This window comes from Ixodes scapularis, unplaced genomic scaffold (assembly GCF_016920785.2).
Source record: "Ixodes scapularis isolate PalLabHiFi unplaced genomic scaffold, ASM1692078v2 PGA_scaffold10__122_contigs__length_95168666, whole genome shotgun sequence".
In the NCBI taxonomy this organism is placed as follows: domain Eukaryota; kingdom Metazoa; phylum Arthropoda; class Arachnida; order Ixodida; family Ixodidae; genus Ixodes; species Ixodes scapularis.
The window spans coordinates 68945330-68971019 of record NW_024609836.1 but is presented as its reverse complement, the minus strand read 5'-3'; the positions used below and the strand labels follow the sequence as shown (position 1 = coordinate 68971019).

At 44.9% G+C, this 25690-nt stretch overlaps 1 protein-coding gene across 1 annotated transcript in view; it reads right to left on the bottom strand.

Annotated features, from left to right (window-relative positions):
* Positions 1–5054: 5054 nt before the first annotated feature.
* The window catches only part of LOC8027661 (ribonuclease Oy), a 38552-nt gene continuing 17916 nt past the window's right edge, over positions 5055–25690 (bottom strand). The window contains exons 3-9 of the mRNA XM_029990409.3: positions 24902–24948; positions 23854–23920; positions 18009–18079; positions 10832–10945; positions 9406–9454; positions 5789–5860; positions 5055–5213 (exon numbers count right to left, since the gene is read on the bottom strand). Of these exons, the coding sequence (XP_029846269.2) occupies positions 5091–5213; positions 5789–5860; positions 9406–9454; positions 10832–10945; positions 18009–18079; positions 23854–23920; positions 24902–24948 (543 nt within the window). The 3' untranslated portion in view covers positions 5055–5090. The remainder of the gene's footprint in view (positions 5214–5788; positions 5861–9405; positions 9455–10831; positions 10946–18008; positions 18080–23853; positions 23921–24901; positions 24949–25690) is intronic.

The following is a 25690-nucleotide window of genomic DNA, read 5'->3' as shown; positions in this document are numbered from 1 at the left end:
TATGATATAGCACAGCTGCACGGTCCGCCTCGTTGGGATGCGTCGCTGGCCACTTCGTCAAGACCTCGAACCTTTTCCTAGGTGTCACTTCGGGAGACGACAACATTCGAACGACATAAGAATGAAGTGCGGCCTGCATTCTGCGCATGTTTCTTCGGGACGTTATCATGACAAGAAAGGAAATCCGCGGAACGCCGGCAACTGCTGCCGATGGGTTCTACGGGCGTTTGCGTCCGCAGAACTCGTCAACAAAAGCCCTTTAGATGTCATTGGATATCATCGGTCAGTGGCTGGTCTTTTCGTTTGTTCTTTAATTCGTTCGAGTAAATGGCCGGCTGTGGAGTCGGAGCGTGCCAGTCATAAACCGATTTACAGTTTTAACACTCTCCGCGACATGAAGTGACATGAAATTATTCAACGAGAAAAGTGGACAGACGCGTACTATTTAAAGCGTTCACTGGAACAGAGTTCCATTCAGCAGTGCACTCTAGCACGGATGATTGCGTCCCATTTCTCATTCTTGTCTCGTTTGGTCTTTCCTACTGCAGCACGCCCAGCAGAGCGGGAGCAGAACGGCATGGCCGTAGCTGTAGTATACAACTTTTTATATTTGCGACAAAGACGCCAGCTCAAAGGATCTGGCTGCTTGAAGTGGGCCTTGTGGCCCTACCCAAATGCTCTCACTAGTTTACGCGAACTTTTTTTGAATAAAGCAAAAAAATATTCGTAAAAGTAAAATATATTGCGATAAAAAATTGGTGCTCACGTTTACAAGCTTTTGGTTCGTTGATAGATCTTGATACCCGCGATCAACTTAACTGACGTCAGCATCGTCTGCTACAAAAGCTGTTTAAGTCGAGACGAAGCCGACGGAACACGATGATGGGACTGGACTTGTGCGTAATCCGTTACAAGAAACAAAATTACTTGTAATCCCTTACTTTCTTAGTAATTTAGTAACAGAATAATTACATATTTGCTCTAGTAATCGTAAAGTAATTCCTTTGCATATTTATGTAACGGATTTGTTGTAATCCCTCACATTTCTTTTCACGAGGCCCCCCCCCCCCCCCCCCTAAAAAAAGAAAACAAATAATGAAAGACATTTACAGTTGTCCCTAATGCCGAATTAGAGCGCAGCTCTTGAGGAGGAAGAGGAGAGGGTAGGTTACGGAGCGGAGGGTATGCCCCTCCCCCCCCCTCGTACCTTGCCCTCCTTCTCGCCTCCCATTTAGCGGAAAACTTTCGCTAAATCTCCCGCCATATTTAGCTGGGAAAATTTCCCGCTATATTTAGCGGGAACATTTCTCTCTAATGCAACGCACAAGTACGCCCAGTTGCATTATTCCGATAATGCAACGCACGAGGTTACGCCGACGCCGATGCCAACGTCCACGGCGACGGCGACGGCGACGCCACTCAAGCCGGAAACAGACGCCTAAAAGCTGCGCTGTAAAAAAAAAAAAGGTTGGTCTTATTTTGGTAAAGTCAAGCGCAGTCACACCATCACGTTCACTGGGAGGCTTGGCAGTCTTCCGTTCCCCAAACCCTTTTCTGGATCTATATGAATACATTTTGAGACCCTAAAAGCAATATCAAAATATCCAAATACGCACTTCTACAAAAAAAAAAAAAAAAAATAAAACGTGTGTGTGTGTGTGTGGACGTGTGGGCGTGTGGGCGGCAAGCGTGTGTGTGTGTGTGTAAAACGTGTGGGCGGCAAGCTATGTCCGCTGAGGGACACCAAGTGATTATGTGCCTCTTCGAGAGGGTTGAGGAGGTAAGTGCACAGGCAAGTATTTACAACGTCCTTCTCGGTTTTAGTGACTACGTCTATCTTCATAATTTCACAAGAGAGAACGCTCCCCCTACCCTAAAATCCCCTAAAAGAGGTGTGACAATATGTGAAGGTTTTCTTGCCACGAGCATCCTTGTTCCTGGCTGCACACTTCTCAATGATTATAATGCAATTAAATGCAAAGGTGAGGAGTGAGCTGGACAAGAATGACGAAAATATTCTGTGAAGAAAAGAAACAAGAGGGACAAAGGAAAAAAACACAAATCTCTAAACACAGCTAGGTGAGCGGGCCGCAACTCGGCACCCCTCCATTTCCAGTGAAGTGCTCTACCAACTGAGCTAACCAGGGGTTAGACGTCAGTAGAGGCAACAGGTTTTATAAGCTGCCACAAGGCTAAGACCAACATGGGTGAAAGCTTGCATTTTAAGGTTCTCGAAACCTATCTGTGTTTGGAGGTTTGTGTTGTTCCTTTGTCCCTCTTTTTCTCCTTCTCCAGGGACTATTTTTGTCACTCCTCAACTTTTGTGAAAAAAACAAAACGTATATTTTTTCTGCCTTTTTTCACCTTATTTGGCATTACTTTGGAAAGCTACTCATGTTTTTGTAGTCCGAATTCTGGGGTTGGCCCGCTTTACTTGTTAATTCCAGCCAGGTTATATGCATCTCAGTAACCTTTTTTGCGCGTTAGCTTTTTGCGAGCCCTTCAAAAATGGAAATAGTCGTCTTTTTTCTTTCTTTTTTTAAACTTTTACTCCAGCAGAACGCATCTTATTTTAGGCAGAAATTTTTACAAATAAAGCAGAATGGTGGCTGACGTAGACTTAAGATTATGGGCTTGAGGAGAGAGTGACACTCGTGAGTGAAGCCCATATGCCGCATTCATACTGGCGGTTGAACCGCGTTCGCAAAGCGGTTGCGAACGCGGTTGCTTAGAAATCCAGTGCAATTTCTCGCGCGTTTGATGATGAAAACGAGCGGATCCGCTTCGTGGTTGCGTTTCGAACGCCAGTCTGAATGCACACTTAATGTGGCTGAGTTCTCTCCCTTTCGCTGCCCGTGGCATGAGCGGACCTCTACCCGGAGAACACCGGAGTAAACTGCAGTCGGTCCGTGCTCCGTGTGCTTTTGAACGGCGTCAAAACATACACATGGTAAACGTGCGTTTACATATTTCCCTGTTTTAACCGACGTTCTACTTAATCCTTTTTATGGGTGTTCTGTTGTTTTTTTTTCTTATTGCTTATATTTATATATTGAAAACGTTTTTTATCCACCAACGTCTCAACCGAGGCTCGACCTGTTCAGAACCAAAGTAAAACGAATTATCACCTTACTGTTACCAACGATGTTTTGCTATTGTCTGGAAATATATGCCTGTATAGTAAGAACTAAGCACATAAATCAATTCTTATTCCAGTTTTGGCTAGCTGTATGACGACTTCTAAAACTTCGGGACTTCGACACTAAAGAGTTTTAGAAGATCGTTCCGATGACCGCAGCCTTTGCGCATGCACCCTACCGTTATCGTGAATCGTTATCAGAAGTATCAGAGATATCGGAACGATCCACTTAAACCCTCGAATATTAGGCAACGGCCGCAATGACAAAGCTTTGCTGTATCTTCTAAGTAAATTGCACTTCAATTGCTTCTCGGAAACAGCTCACTGCAGAGCATGAAGCATTCGCGAGGTACGACATGGCATTCCCATCCAGTGGCTCAGTTCAGAGTGTGTTCAGTGTAGCGGTCGACATCTTCAGTAAGAAATAACGCAAGATGTCCGACGATGCTTTCTAGAGCCATATGTTGCTCAAGGTCAATAAACGGAACAAGTGGTAACAATAAGAAATCTAATAACTCACTTCCTTTTGTTTCTTACTTGAGGACAATAATGTTGAATGTAACGCCACGAAAGTGAAAAAGTAACGGATGCCTTTTTGGGCTAACGGTCACTTACTTTTATAGGAAGGTAATTGTAATTGAAATTAATTATAATTTAGCTTTGAGCAATCCTAAATGTAATTCCTTACTATTTTTCAGTATGGAGAGCGACAGAAAACGCACCACCATGACCTTCGTCAGGTTTCTGGGCGTGTTCTAACGTCGCGGAACTAATTATAAACGGAAAAAGGCCTAGTGACTTGCTCTTTTGACGTTGCATGATGAATCCGGTTACCTCGCAGCGTCGGCTGCGTCTGGATCGAAGCTGAGACGAAGTAATAGGGTTTCGTGTTTCAGGGGTCTGGGATTTATTTTCCTTCATTGTCAGGATTTTTTTGTTGTTGCTGTTTTTTTTTTTTTTTTTTGGCAGTGTATTTTTGTGGTTTATCATTGGTCATTTATTTTTATTTTTTTAAAATTAAATGGTTTCTCTGTATCTTGCACAAAACCGAAAATCTATATATCTGATTTCGCTCCAAATTTAACTTCGTTTTTGGCATTTGACTAGGAGTAAACTTATTTCGAAGTTAGCAGCACTGGCTTTACAAGTACCAAGGACTAAGAGGCTGGAGTTGAGCCAGTTGGTACATAATTCAAAAGTAAACGGTCAGCTAGACAATAGGGACAAAACACAGACAGGGAGAAACAGAAACTGACATATACACTCACTGACTATCAACTAAGACTTTATATTTCTTCTTCATCACTTTGACCCAAAGATTCACACCTAAAGTAATGCCAATAAATCACCCTAGGTCCTTACATTAAACTACTAAATTAGAACACTAAATGAAAAAAAAACATTAATTACATTAAATTATTAAATTTGCTCACTAACACCTCCCTGGCCCAACCCACTAACCACCGCCCGACAAATATCCCTCTTATTCCCTTTCACGGGGCCGTTCCACACTGCAAAAACTGCCTTTCTCTCTTGCTGACCGTGATGAAGGGCATGCTCACGCAGTCATGGGGTCTTTCCTCAATGGCCAGTGCCTCGAGAATCTCGCGCGCAAAGGCATTTCTGTGTCTTTTAACAATGGAAACGCTGCTAAAACGTGGCCTGCGCCCGCACGTGCAGCAATGGGCTGCAAGGTGCCCAGCTCCCGTGCCCTGCACCGACGCCGCGTGCTCCCTGACTCTGTCATAAAAGACCAAACACACACACACGCCACGCCAATAAATATTGCTATCCTAACTTTCGTGATGGCACCAGTTGTTAAAAAAGAGTAATAACAATAACAAAGAGTAGAGGAATGAAATGTGGCAACGGTGGTTTCAGTTTAGTGGCGAGATTACAAGAAACCAGACTATACTTCTTGCGTTCGGTGCGGTCGTCTGCAGGTATTTATTCATCTCTTGGGCAAGTAATAGTTGCGCTTGGTGCATCCACCGTTCCTTCCCTGGCAGTTGACGGTTGCCAGCTCTTTGTCCAAGCAGAAACGGATCTCTGTCAGGACTGGGCCGTCCACATTCTGAAGCAAAGCAAGCGTGGAGATACAGACTGTTACAAACATCTCTATCACAAAGTCCTGATGAAGAACACGCGTGAAATTAACTGTGAATCCTGTATAAATGAACCCTCAAGTCAGATTTACAGATTCGCGTTTGACTGTGAACGACAATGTTACGACCGCTTCTGACTGGTTACGACGAGGTAACATACTGGTTCTATTCAACGGGTAGCACTGGAAAACTTCTGATCTGCAAATGTTTTCTCAAGTTATTCACCGAGAGGTTGAAATAATTTTGAAAATATTACAAGCTACCATTTTTCAGAGATAGGGCATAGGTCTGATTTCGCAAGTACTGCAGTGTTGGCACAGCTTCCTAAAAAATGCCGTTTTGAAAACAGAGGTAAACAAAAAATAGTTCTGAAGGAAAGTTTGTTTAGAAGGTGCATCTTCTTATTAAACACTAACTATAATATTCTATATTTCCATCTTGTTGTAATATTTCTCTAGCACAGATATTCCGGTTATATAAATCAATACCTACAGTTGTTTTTTTCTTTTTTGCTTTTTTGTAACTATGTTTGGGCATATCTTACCGGCACCCTTTGACAGACGATGTTGACTTTTTGCCTGATGTCGTCCGAGAGCGCGTTTCTGATCTCCGCAGCCTTCACAACAAAGAGAGAGATAAAAGTAAAAAAAAACAAACAAAAAAACATATAATTAGGGCGATGATTTTTAAGCCAGGAAATCAGACATTTTTGTTGTTTGTGTATGGGAATATAAGGCACAGACAGCGTTCCAGGAGCTTTCGCGAACACAGGTCCGTCAAGTGATGTTTGCATTTTTATGTTTTTACGATTTACCGGAATCCGTTACTCTTAGTGCTCTCTTAACGGCATTCGCAAAATTTGACGGAAGACGAAAGTTCGAGTTTACTTGAAGTACAGGGCGTCGCCGAGAAAAGAGAACGGTGTTTTTCGGCCCGGAAAAATAAACTATACATTGAAGAAAGCTCAAACTCCGCGAGAATGTGACGCATAGCGGCTGGGATAGAACCCGAAAGTTTGAGAACGTGACCTTACCTCGATGAAAAAGTAAGCGATAAAAACAAAATTTCTTTATGAGCTAGCGTTCACCTAAGCTTAATATCGCCAGAAGAAGAACTGGCATTTTAAACTCGTATGGGATTTATATAAGCAAAAAACACGTGCGAATATTCCCTTTCTTGCTGATAAGTGTTTTTCGATGATAAAAATCCCACATGCGCCCGCAATGTCGGTTCTTGCTTTAATATATTAGGCTTAGGCGAACGTGGGCTCCCCCCATAGGGACATTTCGTCTTTCTCAAATATATTCGGATCAAGTAAACGTCATGTTCTCAAACCTTCGCGTTCTATTCCAACCGCTCTCACTTTATCATGAAGTTTGAGCGTTCTAGTATGCATAGTTTGTTTACGCGGGCCGAAGAACACTGTTCTCTTTTCTAAGAAACGCCCGGTACCTTGTAGGTAAGAAATGCGCAGAAAAGGGATGGCCGCACGCGTTTCGCTAAAGCAACCAAATGCCTACTGGGCTCCCATCGCTCACTAAGCACATAAGGCCAACCCTTCTAGAGCCGACATTATCTAGAATCTCTGCATCGCCCCTCTCCCTCCCCTTTTCTTAGTGGCGGCGAATACTTTACTATACATCGTTTCAGCTTACGTCCGGACGAAGCTGACGCTACCAACTAAGGGGACAAAGCAAGTTGGGGGTCTTTTTTGCTTACGATTGGTTCGGCAATGATAGAACACGTAGAGAAACATGACGAACGCCATGATAGAGTGCACTTTTGACGCAGTTAGATTGGTTTCATCAGCTCGTAGCACCGGCTGCGCCTGGATGTTCTCCAGCCTGTACCCGTACCTTGCGTAACGCCCTTAAGGGTCTTCGAGGTTCAATAATTTCTGATGATGATGATGGTGAAGGTGAAACGAAGTCTATAGAGAATACATTCCAACTCTGCTCAGTAACATTGGAGAGCACATTTCCAGCGTCAAATCCTCCCTCAGCCGTGTTGGCGAACCGCGTTCAAGAACGCATGCCCATCGCGCCCTCCACGCTGTCGCTTAAAGGGCGATTCACATAGTTGTGTTGAGTCCGACCGAGTGCGAGGGTTGCTATGGCAGCGGCCGCGTCGCAACAGCTGCGTTGGAGCCGAATCAGCTGTTGCCGTAGCAACCCTCGCAACCGGTCGGCGGCGATTCACACAGTTGCGTCGAGTACGACCGAGTGCAAATGCAACGGCTTGTGACGACGGATTGCTATGGCAAAATGGGCGTCGACTGAAACAAAACCGGCTTTTGCTTCGTTTTGTTTGAGCCGACGCAGCTGTCGCAAGCCGAAGCAGTTGCACGCGGTCGGAGTCGACCCAAGTGTGTGACTCGCCCTATAGTAGCACGCCGCCATGGGAGAGTGGAGGTGGCCGCCGGCGCACCGAGACACCGGAGTTCTTCAAGACAGCAGAGACGGCTGTCTCTGCTGTCTGGAAGCTGTGTGGCAAGCGCAAGTCCATAGACCGGGCAGAGCACCTCATATGGAGGGTGCAAAAAGAAAAATTACAGTTCTTTTTGTGCAAACAAATTAATAAATTAGATTTATTAGATTTAAATCAGACTTATCTGATTTAAATTAAATCTATCTTAATTAAATCGAACTTACGTAATTCAGATCCCTTCAGCTAGAAAAGATGAACCTTTCATATCACTCTAAGAGATGTTTTTTAAATTGCTGCCTAATATAAACCTATCCTGGTCGATCCTTTTTTGCACATGGGAAACAGACGCAAAAAATAAATGCCATTGGAAAACGGACACAGAATATACGAAGGGTAAATAGAAATAATGGTCAGTATTGTTTTGGAGAAAAGTGTTAGATTTAGATCTTCGTAGACAAATTGGTGCGATCAAAATCTAAATTTAGATAATCATTTAAATCACAATTTAAATCGTCTTTAGTTTAATCCTCCACCCTGCTCATAAGCAAAATGGAAATACCCGAGTCAGCGGCGCGTCCAGTCTTTCGAACTAGGCAAAACCGGTCCGCGCCAAGGATTTGGGCGGGGTGGGATATATACCTCTAGTAAAGTATCCGGTGTCGCTATCTCGCTACACGTCGTTGTTAATTTAGCACCTTTATATTTATTTAGTTCCCTTTTATTTAAAAAAAAATTACGTATACGTCACGTGCACAATGCACAAAAAAAAAAGGCTTCCGATGTTTCTGAAGCAAAAATTACACATGTGAGTGGCAGATCTCTCTGAGATCTGCTACTGACTAAAGATGTCTAGTTACTCTAAAAAGAATTAACAATGAATAGGTGACCAGGGCTCAGATCTTTGGAACGTGTGGCGGTGTGTGCCACCTACCCTATTTGGGAACATGGTTTAAATGTATAAAAACAGTAGAGGTCAAATAGACACCGAAATGTTAATGGTAGGGCCAGCGACGAGAGCATTAAGATGAGTACCAGCATTTCAAAACATATACAATCAAAGTTCCAAAATTTCATGTAAAAAAAAAGGTACGAGACGCGAGAGATGTGAGATGTGTGATGAAATAACGAGCGTGTTGGGGCTAAAATGTAAACATTCGGAAAGAATAAACACGAAAGAGGAAACGAAACAGGGACACAACGGCTCTGAAAGAGCCGTTGCTCGTTTGTGTTTCGTCCCCTTTTTCGTGTTTATTCTTTCCTAATGTTTATGTGGGATACCTTAAAGTTTTCTTCTCTAAAAGTGTTTCTCGTAAAACGCTTATCACATACGTTCCGGACACTTGCTTTCAGTCACGAGAGAATGACGATCGCCTATTTCATCGTCTTAGAGCGCAGCTCTTAGGCGCCCGTTTCCGGCTTGAGCGGCGTCGGAGTCGCCGTCGGCTTCGGCGTCGTCGTCGGCGTAACCTCGTGGTGCGTTGTGGGTAAATTTCCCCGCTAAATTCCCCGCTAGGTCTAGCGGAAAAATTTCTCTAGGGAGTCACGTGACCTGTGGGGTCACGGGACCCCCCCCCTTCCCCCCCGAGGTCACGTGACACCCAACCAGGTCACGTGACCCCTCCCCCCCTCCAGTACCCTTCCCTCCTTCTCCTCAAGAGCTGCGCTCTAATTCGGCGTTACAGAGAGTTGTAAACGGCTTCCACTTTTTTTTTTTTTGCCGCCAACTCCACTCACCGAAAAAGTCCTCACGGCACTTGGTCGAATGTAGCTGTTGGCCAAGAAGCTGTAACACAGATGATGAGGCGGTTATGAAATTGGCAGTCCCCTTTATCTTCGAAGTAATATAATACACGAAGCGCAGTATTTAAGAAGTGATCGGTTAGAAGGACCTCAGTCAGTCGTTTTGGGAAGAAAATGATCTACATTTTCATAAATTTGCCGGGTAAACTTAGCGGAGAAACTGACTTGGTGCATAGGTCCCGTGATGTAAAATTACGCATTAGGTTAAGCGGGAAAGCTGAATTGGTGTATAGGTACCGTGACGTCAGTTCACATGACACTAATTTTCCAGCTAAATTTATCGGCGATACTAAAACGGTGCTTAGGTTATCTGATGTCAAATTCCCTGCTAAATTTTGCGTGTAGACTAAACTGGTAAATTTGTGTATAGGTCATGTGACGTCAGTTCACGGGACGTCGATTTCCCCGCTAAATTCAGCGGCAAATGCGCGGACAGCTAAACAAACGGACAAATAAACATTTTGAATTTTAACCCTCCCCCTCCTCCCCCCGAAAAAAAAAAAAAGAACGTGTTGTAGAAAACATAAGTGCCATGCCACTGACGACAGAACGACTCAAACATAAATAGTTTGCTTCGCAGGAGGACGTCATACATCTTCCCGCCAAAAACGACGCGCACCCGACAAGGATATAGATCGTGTGTGTTTATTATGAAAGGCCCAGAATTGGCGGTGATTCACCCAGCACATACTACGTCAGAAAGTAGACCGGCAAGCATTTTTGCCGAAAAGCTACAATTGTCACTGACCACTTAAGAAACGCAGCGCGAGGAAAGTCTCATGCTGCTTGTTATCGCCCCGCCACCGGTGAGATTTCAGTCATCCTCCAATAAGAGCGCCGAAGTGCGAGCAGACAACAGAGTGCGTGGTCTACTCGCTGCGCATACCGAAAAATGGCGCCACAAGTTAATAGCATCGCACACTCCGTCGTCTGTGAATGCGCCCAACGTAGACTTCGGCAAAACTGTTGCTTTTTTTTTTTTTTTGCTTTTATTTTTACAGGAAGCAAACTACGAGTTGAAATTTCGCATGGTAAAACTCAGCTGCTCATTGCACATTCGGTGAAAGTTTAAGCTTTTTTGAGTATGCGCCGATTTTTCCTGCTCGTTTTACAGTGGAAGATCCGCGCGTGCCACAGTGTAAATGTCAAGATGCACAGCGAACCTGAACCTTTTCTGCTCCAACTGATTGGTTTCACCCTTAGCAGTGTCTCGCGGTCAGTAGGTTAACCGGCATAATCGAGAGAGTGGCGCGCAGTTCACGTCCGCTTCGGAATCCACAAAAGACGTAAACATTGGTTGATGGCGGTTTTTATTTTTGCACGATAAGTTGTTATCAAACGAGGAGCACGGATTACTCACTCGAAGATGTTGTACTTGTGGTATATGGCCAGAGTAGAGTTGAAAAAGTTGAATATTCCGTTCAGCTTGGGCACGTCCGTAGCGCATGACCCATGCTTCTGCCACTGGTGCCTCCTGCAAAGCGACAACAACATTATCAAATTGATTCATGAAAAAAGCAAGTGAGAAAATCTGTTAGTAAATCAGCATAGTGACTTTCTGGGTTTTCGCAGTGTCATAAGGATGCGGTACTGCGTTAAGTAATCTAGTCACAGGGTCGGATTTAGAGGGGGGGTCCGGATGTCCTGACCCCCCTCTTGATTTTTACATGTGTTATATTTAGGGCGTTAAACAAGGGAGAGGGGGAGTGGGTTCCTAAACATATGGTACGCTGGCCAACACCTGACCCCTCCCTCAGGAAATTCCTGCATCCGCCCCTGTCTAGTCATCTAAACTTTCAAATACAAAAGACCCAGTTATCGATCTGAAACACTAAGCAAAGAGATCAAATTGACAAATGCACCAAGGATAGTTTTGCATGTTCTCTACTGAAACTACTGAAACTCCTGTTGATGTTGGAGCTATATACTATTTGTGAGCCAGACAAAAATTTAATAAATTCTTGGATTATTATGACATCATTGATTGAGATTATCCTGCGTCGCGCCAAAGTACATTTTTTTGCGGGTCATTGTTTCTAAGTGTGCTCGAAATAATTCTGACAATGTTATAAACGACCGTGCAATATGAATAGTTCGCATATTTGATCAGGCACAGGCTGCAATACCGCTCTGTCTAGTCATGCGCAGATCGAAGGTATTCCAGGGCTACAGAGAGATGGCGCCAGTGTTCCAGAGTGTTCTTGCGTCGGAAGCCGTCACCAGCTAGGGTGTCGAACCGAAACAATTTTTTGTTCGGTTCAAGTTACGGTTCAAACATTTCTATTCGGTTCAGGGTCAGCTCCAGAGCGGAAAAACTAACGGTTCGAAAATATTTAACTTGGTTCGTACGGGTTCATATAACGGTTCTAGGAAAAGTTTAAATGATAACCGAATACTCACACACCTCTACTGTCATGAAATGGATTACTGCAGTATAAAATACACGCTCATTTATTGCTGTTGTGTAATCCATTTATTTATTGGAATGATCTGCGAAAATTGAAGACGTAGCATGCGGCTGGATACCAATATTTTATTCATTAAACACAACATTATATCCATGTGCTACAAGATAGGACGAGCGCCTCTACAAGATTGTTACATGCGCAGGCAATATTAATTTCACTGATCGCTTTCTCTTTGGTGGGTGAAACGAGCGGAGAGAAAAGATATCATCTGGTATGTCCGGGCTCAGTCGCCTTCGTTAGCATGATAGGAAGTAGTTTAACCCCGAGAAGGACCTTTCCACGCCGACTTGCGTGGAGGGTACTATTTCAAGAGCAACGGCAGCAAGTGAATAGAGTACGGGGCACTGGGACTTTTGTTTTCCCCCAGATTTCAAGGTATGTTTACTCTTGCTAATTCGCAGTACTTTTGAAAGCAGTCCAGTAGGGTCTGAATCTTCCCAACAATCGAAGATTGGTCGCTACATGCTTTCAGGAAGCCGTTTCTTTTCCCCTTGAGAATCGCTTCGAGGTCGTCATCAAGACAGATGGAGCTTTCCTTCTTTCAAAAAAAAAAGAAAACAAAGAGAAAAAAAGTAAAAGACGTTTGCAACTCCCTGTAACGCCGAATTAGAGCACAGCTCTTGAGGAGGAGGATGGAAGGGTACTGAGGGGAGGGTATACCCCTCCTCTTCCTCCTTCTCCTCCTCCTCCCCTCATTCTTCAATCTCCCCCCGTGGGGGGTCACGTGACCTCGGGAAGAGGGGGGGGTCATGTGACGTGGGGGGGGGGTCACGCGACCTCGGGGGGAGGGGGGGTTCACGTGACCTCCGGTAGGGGCGGTCACGTGATTTGGGGGGACGTGACCCGGGGGGGGGGGGGGGAGGGCTCGCACGGTGCATTATGGGACATTCACATTTCCCATAATGCACCGCGCGGTTACGCCGACGCTGACGGCGAGCCCGACGCCGCTCAAGCCGAAAACGGCCGCCTAAGAGCTGCGCTCTAAAAGGAGACGACGGACGAAAAAGGTGACCAACACAAAACGTCTCAACTCCCCGTCGTGCGCGGTGCTTGAGGTTGCTGTTGCTGAGCATCTTCTTTAAGCTCGTGAAGCATCTTCCACCCCAGTAGCAGATGTTGCTTTGCTCTGGACCTCTCCTCGCTTGTTAATGTGACATGGTATCGAGGATCCAAAAATATAGCCGCACAGAATATGTCGCTTCCAAGTAACAACTTATCTTGCCTTTTCATGGCAGGAGCCAGCTGATTCGCGGCCGTGGTGTCAATTTTGACGTCTCGATTCGACACGTGAGCCATGCTCCGTAGAATCTCCCACAGCTAGTTGCTCCCCTTGAAGCTGCACTGTTGCTACTTCGATAGGCCCCAGGGAGGCAACTACGTTGCGTATTGATTGCCATGTCTTCTTGAGTAAGGCGGTGTTCATCATCGTCTACGATCAGCTCGTCGCAGAACTGTCTTAGCTCCAGCAATCGTAGCATCATGTCCCTGGTGGACCTCCACCTCGTTACGCAAGCCAGGATGAGCTTCTTCATATCAGCTTCTGAAGTGGGGACAGCAAGGTCTGCGACCTCATTTATTAACGCCACTGTTGGGCCTTCTCTACGATGTCGCTAGTAGTTGTAGAGTTGAGAGCATCATGTACAGCCAGCTGCAGCGTGTGCGCAGCACACCTCATTCCTTGAAGAAGACGTCTCTCACCTAAAAAAACAAAACTCCCTCCAATTCCTCGAGGGAGGAGGCTCCATCTCAGACGCCACTGTACACGTGCACGTCCTTGTCTTCCGACTCGGACAGCTCAGATCCTGCCGCGAGAGGGACAGCAGATTCTTCTCCTAAGATAACTGTTTTCAGCATATTGGCTCCCTTGTCGGTTGTCATACTGCTGGCCTGACCTGGGGAGACGTCGTACCTTGAAATTATCCGAAGAACTTAGCTTTTTAACGTAATGCGTCGCTTGAACATTTATTTCATTGCCAGCGTTTGCTTGTGAATTTTTCCAATTTTCGACATATTATACGTTCAGACACGTGGCGCGGGTAAATTTCAGTGACAGCAACCATGCCCTAAAGAGCTCAGAGACCTCTCTTCTGGAAATTTCTGCCTTTTCCAGGACTTTCTGCCACAGATGCTTTCGTCACTTACTGTAGCGTTGCTGTACGTGGCGTTCGTGGCTGGAAGCATGCTGTCCGGACTCTGGAGAGCCGCAGCGCATATTTGTTGATACAGCGTACTAACTGGTGTTTTTCAGTGTCAAATTTCAAATATTTTCGCACTAGGTTCTTTTTCGGTCGTACGATTTTTATTTTATTTGTTTTATTTATTTCAAAAAATAAACTGCCACCCGTGAGGCCGAAGCAGGAGAATGGCTGAAGTTTATATTAGCACTCTCAAGCGCTTACAACCATACAGATTGGCAAAGCGTCACACATACAATATCAAGGAATCGATAAATTCTGAAATTCGCTCTGTTTACAAAGTTCGTTGGCCGGCAGTTCCAGTGATCAATAGATTTAACAAAGAAAGAGTTCTTAAAATAGTCTGTGTTAAAGCGAGAAAGGATAATGTACTTGGTGTGTTGGGTTCTAGTCGCACAATCAGGGTTTTCGTAGGTTACATATTTTTCAGTCTTCATAATATACTGACCATGTAGCAAGTTGAAGAATACTTTCATTCGGCTCAACATTATTTTAGCGCTAATAGGAAGGAGGTTTGCTGCGGATTTCAGTAGGGAAACGAACTCTGCAGATACGTAGCCATTCAAAATGAAACGGACCGCTTTACTTTAAGTGCTGTCAAGTTTATGGATGTTTTTTTTTTTTCTTTTTGTCTGTGAATGATTCTTAGACTGGGCTTGCATATTCGAGCATTCGTAAGATTACTGCTTTATATACTGTTAATTTTAGCTTTGGAGTAGTAAATGCTAATATTCGTCTGAGTTTACAAATTTTGTTTAATGCTTTCTTGCGAACATTGTCTACGTGTGAATTCCACTTTAGGTTTGATTTTAAAGACTCCCGAAATATCTAAATTCCTGAACACTTTTTAAAGGCCTGTCTGTAGTTGAATTGATTTCCGCGTTACATTCATGTAAACATTTTTGTGTTTGTTGATTTCCATTTGCCAATCGCTGCACGAACCGGTCAATTTATGTAAGCGCTCATTTAATTTCTTCCGATCATTGGATGTTTGTTTTTTTAATTGTAAAAGTGCATCGTTGACAAAACGTTTAATTTTGACTTCAGTTTCAAATCTCCGGCTGACGTCACTACTGTACGTGTCCTACGTACTCCTGCTGTCAAGAGTACCTAAGACATATCCTTGATGTACTCCTGACATTACTGATAGGTCGTCTGACCGTACATGGTTTAATTGGACAAGCTGTTTTCTGCCGATAAAATAAACTTCAAGCTGTGTTACAATTTGATCATTGTTCAGTATGTAGTTGAGTTTATGAAGCAGCTTTGGGCGTGTCACGCGGTCGAAAGCCTTGGCGAATCCAAGTATACAACATATGCTTCCCCACCCCTGTCAATACATAAACTGTGGTCATGAGTCACCTTTATTAATTGCGTAACAATAGAACGTCTTCGTCAAAATATTCGCAACTTCCTCTGATGTTATTATTCTCAACGTATGTTATAATGTGCTTGGCAAGGACGTGTTAACGAATTTTACAACTGGTACTTGTGAGTCAAATTGGACAATAATTTTGTCTATTTGTTGTTTCTCCTGACTTTGCTTTGGGAATTATTTCGACAGATCTCCAGTCTCGTGGAAAGCTTCAACAACACAATGGAAATTTTCAGCACACAACAACAACACTTTCATAACACAGAGATTTTCATTAATGGCTGCCAAGAAAAGAAAGCAGCATTCAGCATATTTGTTTAAAAATATGTTTGGCAGTTCATCAGGTCCGGGTAATTATTTCGACATTCAAGATTAAAAGCAGATCAAATCTACCTCTCCAAACAACGCGTACATTGTCAATACCAGGAAGAGGTGATGCATGAAGCTCACAGTGGTGAATAATTTTGTTATCAAGCGTGAAAACCAACTGGAAACAATTGTTAGACAAAGTGCACATGTTTCTTACATCGGCGACAGTTCCTTCTTCAACAATCATGCTGGAGATACCTTTTCTTTTTTTGGCGGCATGTTTTTCCAAAACTTTTCGGGGGACGATTTAACAAAATTGTGAACTGTTACATTAACGTAGCCCTTTTGTTTGCGTTTAGTACGCCATTTTTAAGCTGCTGGGACAGCACCCTTATTTTAGCGTGTTGCTCGGGAAACGTTTTGTAACCGAGTCACTTTCTTCGTCATTTTATATGGTGTTTCAGTTGCGTCATATTTGTTGTGATCCATGGGTTTCGACGAATTTGCTTTTTGTCCGAGCGGAACAACACGCTCTATTTCAGCTTGTGTTAGCATCTTAAAAGCAGCCCACGCTTGTTCTACTGCTGTGGTCTCTGACGAAACAAGTTCCTCGAAGTCTGTGTAACGTAAATCCCAAATGTCGAGAACGCTTTCATCACTAGCCCTCATGAAATATCTGCATGTGGTCTTAGCTTTATAGTGAGATGGAGCCATCGGAGAATGTACAAAACGATCAGAGGCATTCATTTTATCGAACTTCATTTTAACGAACGCCGGTTTAGAGACTCCCGTTTATAAAATAGAGAAATCGTCGATTATTGTAATCAGCCGCCGCAGGCGGTCGCCGAGAAGGGCCGTGGGGGTTAACACGCGCCCCAATGATTCACGCGCGATGTAGGGGAGCCTTTTATCAAGCAGCGTTCCCTTTTCGATAAACGACGCTGACGCCGCTCTGACCTGCAGCTCGTGACTTATCGCCGACGTGGTTCCACAGTGGAACACGTGACTCATCGCCGACGTTGGTGAGCCGCGATACAGCGCCGATGCATCGCAGCTAGACCGACAACTCGGCACAGCATCAGAGCTGCATTGGCGTCTTTTTCAGCGTCGATTTGGCGTTGAACAGTATGTGTGAACAGGCCGCGGGCAGGACACTCCTTGACCACGTGACTGGATTATTTGCTGCGAACGCGACCAGTCGAGCGCTCGCCGTAGAAAGCCGGACGTGCTTGTGTTATGAGCAAGTGTGATTACCATTGTTCATTTGGTCTCGCGAATGCTGCAGAGACTTCACTTTAATGAAATGAAGTTCCAGAGTCAACTCCTGGATGACGCCAGCGTGTCAGTGTGCTCTCTCTCTCGTCGTAAGAGATCACAAGAACTCGATCATAACTTAAGCAAAGGAGAGTGTGTGAAGGGGCCTGTGGGTTCTCTCTCATCGGACTTGCTTGTCGAACAATTTTAGCGAAGTGGAAGAGATGGATGATATGTTGAAATGGTGAGGTCAACGCTCTTAAAAACTTAAAAAGGAGCTGTGCAACGATATTCAATTGGAATGTATCTCTCTATACACGAGCTTACTGGCACACCTGGGACTCAAGGATACTCACACGCAACGCCATTGGCCAAGAAACTCCTTTGTTGCGGTGTAATTTCAAGGACAAAAGCGATCCTTTTCATTCAATCTCTCCTTTGCAAAATTTGATGACGTAACTCGGGGGTCCCAGTACACCCAAGTGACGATATTTGAATGCGGTTCATAGATTCGACCCGAGCATTGCGTGGGCACTCGACTTGGGCTCGTGACAATTGCTAGCTCGAGAAGCATTCGGGTTTTGACCCGTGTCCAATCGCTGCAACGACGACAACAGCCGAGCCATAACAATGCCTGGAACTCAGCGCGTGTCCTGCGCTTTGCCAACCCCAGCGCGTGGCTATGATCAACACTGGCGGCATATAATCGGCTCCAGATCACGTGGCCGCTTGTTCTGGCTGCGAGTTGAGGGGGTGAACGCTGCTCGTTTTTCTTAAATTGTTTTCTGGAACTTCTATTGCGTGGGGTTAAAAACGAACGCGTGTTTCATAGGTCATTAACGTTAGGGATCCGTTTTAAGCGGTATTTGCGCAAAGTACAAATATTGTTGCATTGGTCCTTTAACGAAGACGAAGCTGCCCAGTTCACGGTCTTACCAAAAGGCGAAATACCGGGCTTCGGCGTGATTGAGGGAGGGCCAGTACTTGTTCAGGTCTCTCTTGATTGGCTGAAAGTCGGAGAACAGGAGATTGTCACGTGCGTCCCACGAACCAATAAGTGTTTGTGGTGTATTTTGAAAGTTAAATGGAAGCGGTGCTTGAGCCTATTTCTCGCATATGCGGAGCACAAGTCCGTCTGCTTCTTTTGAAAGGGGTGTGTTGACTCCTGAACGCTGAGTTCTGATTCGCTCTAATTAAACGATAGTGGGTAGACTTCAAAGCAAGCCGCCTTAAGGTCTACCCACTATCCTTCAATCTGGGCCAATCAGAGTTGGGCATTCTGGCGTTACCAGTACCCCTTCAAAAGAAGCAGACGAACTTGAGCTGCGCATTAAAATTGCCCTACCAATAATGAAAAATGAAACTATGCAGACCACCGCGAGAGGCAAAACAGACCACTTTAGGTATCCCAAGGACAATGTATGCATTTAATTGTGAGGTTTTCGGGTACATTTTAATGTGTTCCTAGATGTTGAAATGCAATAAGGTTTTTATGAAAAAAGAATATCCTGTTAGTAACGTTAGTATAGGAGGTATTCACTGGACGCCATATTTGAGGGCGATGTTTAGAGCGCATGCTCAGAACGAGCTCACATTAATAGCCTGCTAAGACCGGCAATCTTCATGGTGCTAAATGCACGCTCCAAAAGGACTCAGAAAGCTCGCCGTCGGCACGCGCTCAGCAGCAGCGCACACGGATATGGCCGCCAGTGAATACTCCCTTTGGTCTTAAGCAAAAAAAGAAAAAAAAAAAAAAAGCTTCAGCGAAGCCAAACGTAAACGGCATTGTGGAATATTAAAGTATGAGATGACGAGGTTACATAATTAACCGCAACAAGGTACTGCGGTGGGCTAGTTGGTTCATACTTAGTGTTTGAACAGCGCAAAGACGACAGGAAGATAGAAGAGAAGAGGACAGGACGAGCGCTGACTATCAACTGATGCTATTTATTCAGAAGAGGATGAGGTGCGCGAGACTCGAGAGTGCCAAAATGCACTTTTTTCATCAGATACACGCGCGGCAGCTTTTTGCAAGGGAATGGCCTGTGCCAGCAGGCGTCACCTTTTCTTCAACCGAAAGCGCAACCAGAAAACAAAAGAAAGAAAAGAAAGGAAAAGAAAAAAAGAAAAGAAAAAAGAAAAAGGAGAAAAAGCACGTGCTATAGTTTGCTGACCCAGGCGTGGTAACCTTCGCCACCTGGAGACCATTGAGCGTGCGATTGCCGCCTTTCTTCTTTTAGGAGCCTTTGTGTAGATTCTGCGCATTGTGATGTCCAGCGGTCTTCGCCTGATGGTGACCAATGATCTTGGAAAGTGTCAACCAAACTAAGGCCTTTCCCGCACATGCCTAGGTTGCTCTTCAAGGAATTCTATTTCTTTGGCAAGCAAGGTTATTGATGGAGAACTGATGGCTCCTTCCCCTCTTTTCTATATCGAAAAGGCCTCCACGATCTCCCGCGTCCTAAAGTGTCTTTTTAGGATGGTACATTGACCGAATAAAGGGGAGCACAAACAGTCGCTGCAATGCCTAACCAAGTTACTGCCTGAGGTGTTTCCTATGGAGGCGGCATGTTCCCTCAGTCGATCATTGATACATCTTCCGGTCTGCCCAATGTATGAACGACCGCAGGAGAGAGGTAAGTCATATACAGCACCTTCTGTACATTCCGTGAATTGTCTCGCGTGCTTCTTCCCGCATGGTGTTTGGGAGATGGAGAGGGATGTAGAATTCACCTTTTTGCACATCCGGCCAAGCTTGTTGGGTGCCGAAAACACAACTCTGACTCCTACCTTGGCTGCAGTTTTTTTGAGGCTGTGGGAGATTCCATGAAGATACGGGATGACTGCCGTGGGTAACTTTTCCTTGGTTACATTTTGACAAGGTTCAGCTTGGCTACGAGACTCTTGTAGAAGCCTCTCCGCCACGCTGCATATAATATGATCTGGGAAGCCCGCATTTTTCAGTCGATTCACTTGAGTGGTAAAGCTACTCGAGACCTGGTGGTGACAAGACCTGTGAAGGGCGTTTTTTATGGCTGCAACCGCAATGCCTCTCTTGACTAGCTTTGAATGTGCAGATGAAAACGGAAGGAAGGATTTTTTAGAGCGGGGCGAATACTTCCAACAGACATGATCTCCGAATAGAAGTGTCAAATCTAAAAATCGCAGCTGTTGCTCCTCGGGTAACTCATTTGTCAGAGTGAACGGGCGAAGAGTAGACTTGAACGTATTAAAAATATCTCCCACATCTTTTGATCCAGTGTCATCGGATGGTCTGTACAAGACAAGAAAGTCATCAACGTATCGAAATATTTTGATGACTGACGAGTCCCGGAGTGAAATTTCTAATAATCTGTCATAGAACGCTAGGAGTAGATCACTGAGCGCCGGGGCTATGCATGATCCTATACAAACACCTTCGCGTTGCCGGTAAAACTCACTCCTGAACACTACTCTTGTGGAGCGTAAGTAAAGCATGAGGAGATTCAAGAAGTCCTCAGCTGCGATACCGACTGAGTTCTGAAATTGTAGAGGTCCATATCTATCAATGCCGTCGTTGACTGTTTCACAAATAGAGTCGTGAGGAAGGGAATAGTATAAGTCCTTAATGTCCACAGAGAAGGCCAAAACCTTCCCTTTGGGAAGTTGTTGAAGGTAATCTGACACCATGGACGGTGTTCTGACCAAGTAGGGATCTTCAACTTCCAAGACGAATAAGGACTTCTGGAGGTAGTACCCCAGAAGGCGCTGCCATGTTCCTCGTTCCGAGACAATGACCCGAAAAGGGCAAGCCATCTTGTGTGTCTTGGCCGAAAAGAAGGCCTCCGGGGAAAGGCCTTTGCAATTCCTCACTAATGAAGCGAGTTTCGTTAGATTTAGCCGCTCGCACATCTTGACGGCTTCCTTGTTGCTCTTGTTGGATTGCTCTTGTCGGACAAAGAAGGCGGGTTCGCCATAGTTCCCGACGACATCTACAATCAGAAGGCCGCGGAGGCCATCACAAGTAACTTTACATTATTGAAGAGTTACAAACCTGAAAAGACGAAGAAGGAAGCCGTCAAGATGTGCGAGCGGCTAAATCTAACGAAACTCGCTTCATCAGTGAGGAATTGCAAAGGCCTTTCCCTGGAGGCCTTCTTTTCGGCCAAGACACACAAGATGGCTTGCCCTTTTCGGGTCATTGTCTCGGAACGAGGAACATGGCAGCGCCTTCTGGGGTACTACCTCCAGAAGTCCTTATTCGTCTTGGAAGTTGAAGATACCTACTTGGTCAGAACACCGTCCATGGTGTCAGATTACCTTCAACAACTTCCCAAAGGGAAGGTTTTGGCCTTCTCTGTGGACATTAAGGACTTATACTATTCCCTTCCTCACGACTCTATTTGTGAAACAGTCAACGACGGCATTGATAGATATGGACCTCTACAATTTCAGAACTCAGTCGGTATCGCAGCTGAGGACTTCTTGAATCTTCTCATGCTTTACTTACGCTCCACAACAGTAGTGTTCAGGAGTGAGTTTTACCGGCAACGCGAAGGTGTTTGTATAGGATCATGCATAGCCCCGGCGCTCAGTGATCTACTCCTAGCGTTCTATGACAGATTATTAGAAATTTCACTCCGGGACTCGTCAGTCATCAAAATATTTCGATACGTTGATGACTTTCTTGTCTTGTACAGACCATCCGATGACACTGGATCAAAAGATGTGGGAGATATTTTTAATACGTTCAAGTCTACTCTTCGCCCGTTCACTCTGACAAATGAGTTACCCGAGGAGCAACAGCTGCGATATTTAGATTTGACACTTCTATTCGGAGATCATGTCTGTTGGAAGTATTCGCCCCGCTCTAAAAAATCCTTCCTTCCGTTTTCATCTGCACATTCAAAGCTAGTCAAGAGAGGCATTGCGGTTGCAGCCATAAAAAACGCCCTTCACAGGTCTTGTCACCACCAGGTCTCGAGTAGCTTCACCACTCAAGTGAATCGACTGAAAAATGCGGGCTTCCCAGATCATATTATATGCAGCGTGGCGGAGAGGCTTCTACAAGAGTCTCGTAGCCAAGCTGAACCTTGTCAAAATGTAACCAAGGAAAAGTTACCCACGGCAGTCATCCCGTATCTTCAGGGAATCTCCCACAGCCTCAAAAAAACTGCAGCCAAGGTAGGAGTCAGAGTTGTGTTTTCGGCACCCAACAAGCTTGGCCGGATGTGCAAAAAGGTGAATTCTACATCCCTCTCCATCTCCCAAACACCATGCGGGAAGAAGCACGCGAGACAATTCACGGAATGTACAGAAGGTGCTGTATATGACTTACCTCTCTCCTGCGGTCGTTCATACATTGGGCAGACCGGAAGATGTATCAATGATCGACTGAGGGAACATGCCGCCTCCATAGGAAACACCTCAGGCAGTAACTTGGTTAGGCATTGCAGCGACTGTTTGTGCTCCCCTTTATTCGGTCAATGTACCATCCTAAAAAGACACTTTAGGACGCGGGAGATCGTGGAGGCCTTTTCGATATACAAAAGAGGGGAAGGAGCCATCAGCTCTCCATCAATAACCTTGCTTGCCAAAGAAATAGAATTCCTTGAAGAGCAACCTAGGCATGTGCGGGAAAGGCCTTAGTTTGGTTGACACTTTCCAAGATCATTGGTCACCATCAGGCGAAGACCGCTGGACATCACAATGCGCAGAATCTACACAAAGGCTCCTAAAAGAAGAAAGGCGGCAATCGCACGCTCAATGGTCTCCAGGTGGCGAAGGTTACCACGCCTGGGTCAGCAAACTATAGCACGTGCTTTTTCTCCTTTTTCTTTTTTCTTTTCTTTTTTTCTTTTCCTTTCTTTTCTTTCTTTTGTTTTCTGGTTGCGCTTTCGGTTGAAGAAAAGGTGACGCCTGCTGGCACAGGCCATTCCCTTGCAAAAAGCTGCCGCGCGTGTGTCTGATGAAAAAAGTGCATTTTGGCACTCTCGAGTCTCGCGCACCTCATCCTCTTCTGAATAAATAGCATCAGTTGATAGTCAGCGCTCGTCCTGTCCTCTTCTCTTCTACCTTCCTGTCCTCTTTGCGCTGTTCAAACACTAAACATAATCAGATTAAATTAGCGCAAACGACAAGAGAAGAGAAAGGTAAGACAGGACAGGACAGAGCGCTCTGTCCTGTCCTGTCTTACCTTTCTCTTCTCTTGACGTTTGCGCTAATTTAATCTGATCATGTCTAACCAACTAGCCCAACAGATGATATTGATGCACTAAACATAATTAACCCTTTTTATGGTTATAAATGAATATATGTGCCCCAAGAAATTTAATTATCACAAATTATTTGCACACGTGTCCCGCTTCTAAATGAAACAAAAAAAAAATCCCGATAAATTTCTTGTACATTTTATTTCATCTCAGCCGCGAAAAGAGAATGCGACAAACCGCTTAAACATCGCACGCACGGCCTTTCCTCAACCCGTGTCCAAGAGTTATCACTGAACACAAAAGGAAAGGAGAAAAAGGTTTATGAAGAAATCATTAATGTCAGAGTTTACACTAATCATCTCTTCTCAGCGTGCTCGACCAACACCATGGTCCTAAAATAACCAAAGCGCGTGCACCGCCGCTTCGACGCCATCGCAGTGACATCGAGTGCAGACAGATGATTGGACCCGAATGCTGCGTCACCGTTTAGACATTGATCGCGTGTTCGTTTCACAAACTGTGAATTCGGGAGATCAAATCAGAGTCGTAATAATGTCGAGGTCAAATGCGTGTTTAAATATATTGCTTACGTCCAATATGTGGCCGTTGAATCGCTCGTCAAGACAGTAACTGGGAGAGGTGTAATTTCCACTTGGCCTGCAACGAGACAGACAACCACAAGAGCTTGTATTCGACGCACTCACAGCTAGGAATCCGCGGTCGCAGGGCTAATACATCGTACAAAATACAGACATCAGACACTGTGGGAGGCGTGTTTCTTCCTTGTAGTTTCCGTCACGCTGGTCACACAAAAACCGCCTGCGGACGTGTTTGAAGCTCACATATACATGGCGTCACAAAAGAAAATTTACAGTTTTTTTTTTTTTTTTTTTTTTTTTTACCGCAAAAATAAACTAGGCATTGCCGAACGCTCATACTCCGCCCAAAGGTAGCGCTATATGTGGTCACAACCAGATGCCAAAGTTTCAGCCCGATCCGATACCTTATACAAAAGTTTTGAGTGATTTTCTGAAAATTGCTATGGAAAAATGAAAAATGAAGCCCATTTTTGAAATGAAAAATGAAGCCCATTTTTGCCCGTTTTCGGTTTCTGGTGCCATAGAGCCCCATGTATTCGAAAACTTCGTCGGCCACCATTTTCCTATTGAAATTTCCAGAAAATCACGTATAACTCTTAAATAAGGTATCGGATCGGGCTGAAATTTTGGCATCTGGTTGTGACCTCTAGCACTACCTTTGGGCGGAGAACGAGCGTTCGGCGATGCCTAGTTTATTTTTGCGGTAAAAAAAAACCCCTTAAATTTTCTTTTGTGACACCCTGTACATGTGAGGCAACCATGCCTCGAAAAGGCTTAAGGCCGTCTTTCTTGTGTGGCTTACCAGACACCAAACAGCGGAAATGAGCAATCGTGTGCACCCAGTATGGCCCCACGACCGGCTAACTAAGGAAGAGAAAAAATCGCGATCGATGGAAATAGCGAACGATTAATTAGACGCATTGAATCTTCAACGACAGATGGAACTTCCAATTTTAAAGCTTAGCTCGGGTATGGTTCGCTTGTTCGCTCTTCATCAAATGTGCGCCATATTTAACCCGAAAAGAAATGATAAACCTACCACAGTCCGTGAATCGTCCAGTAGTTCCGCTTGCTGGCGGAAACGCACTGTAAGTTGAAACGAAAAACAAAGGAAAAGTTTAAACGTCGAAATAAAATAAACAAATGTCAATAATTATGTCACTATAGCTTTTTTTTTTTTTTGTTGAGGAGCCTCTTGGTTAACATAATCTGCTTTGACGAAAGCGCTGCGCAGACGGTCAGCACATACTCTCGAAATGTTCCACACACCAGTTGTGACGCTACAAAAAGAAAAAAAAAAAGTCTACCCTATTGCTATGGCTCGCCGAGCTTTTTAAGAAAACGCATTTTGTACAGCCGCCAGCAATGTAAAGGTAAACACCTTACCTGGTTTCTTGCCTGTTTTACGGCTCCCTAAAGCTGTATTAACTCTCAACGTCTAAAATGGTACGTGGCTTGGGGTCTAAACTTTGCGTTCTTGCCCTCCTCTGGAACAGAGCTTGTTCCAAAACTTGCAGGAGCGTCGAAAACAAGAAGAGGGCTGTTCTCCTTCATATCGCTGTCACAAAAACCGGCCTGGTCCTGCCGGGCCACGCGTATTGTAAAGGGCGCCCCGTCGGCTGCCTGCGGGGCCATGCGGTCACCGCGGGTGGTGTGACACTCCCTCGTTGGCGCTAGTTAGCACCTCGCCGGTCTCGACTGGGACCCTAAAGACCCGTTCACACTCTTGCAACCGAGTACGACCGAGAGAGACCAGACCGGTTTTTAAGCCTCTTGCGATCTTTTAGGACCAGCCCCGCTGCAGCGCATCCGGTCCTAAGAAAACCGG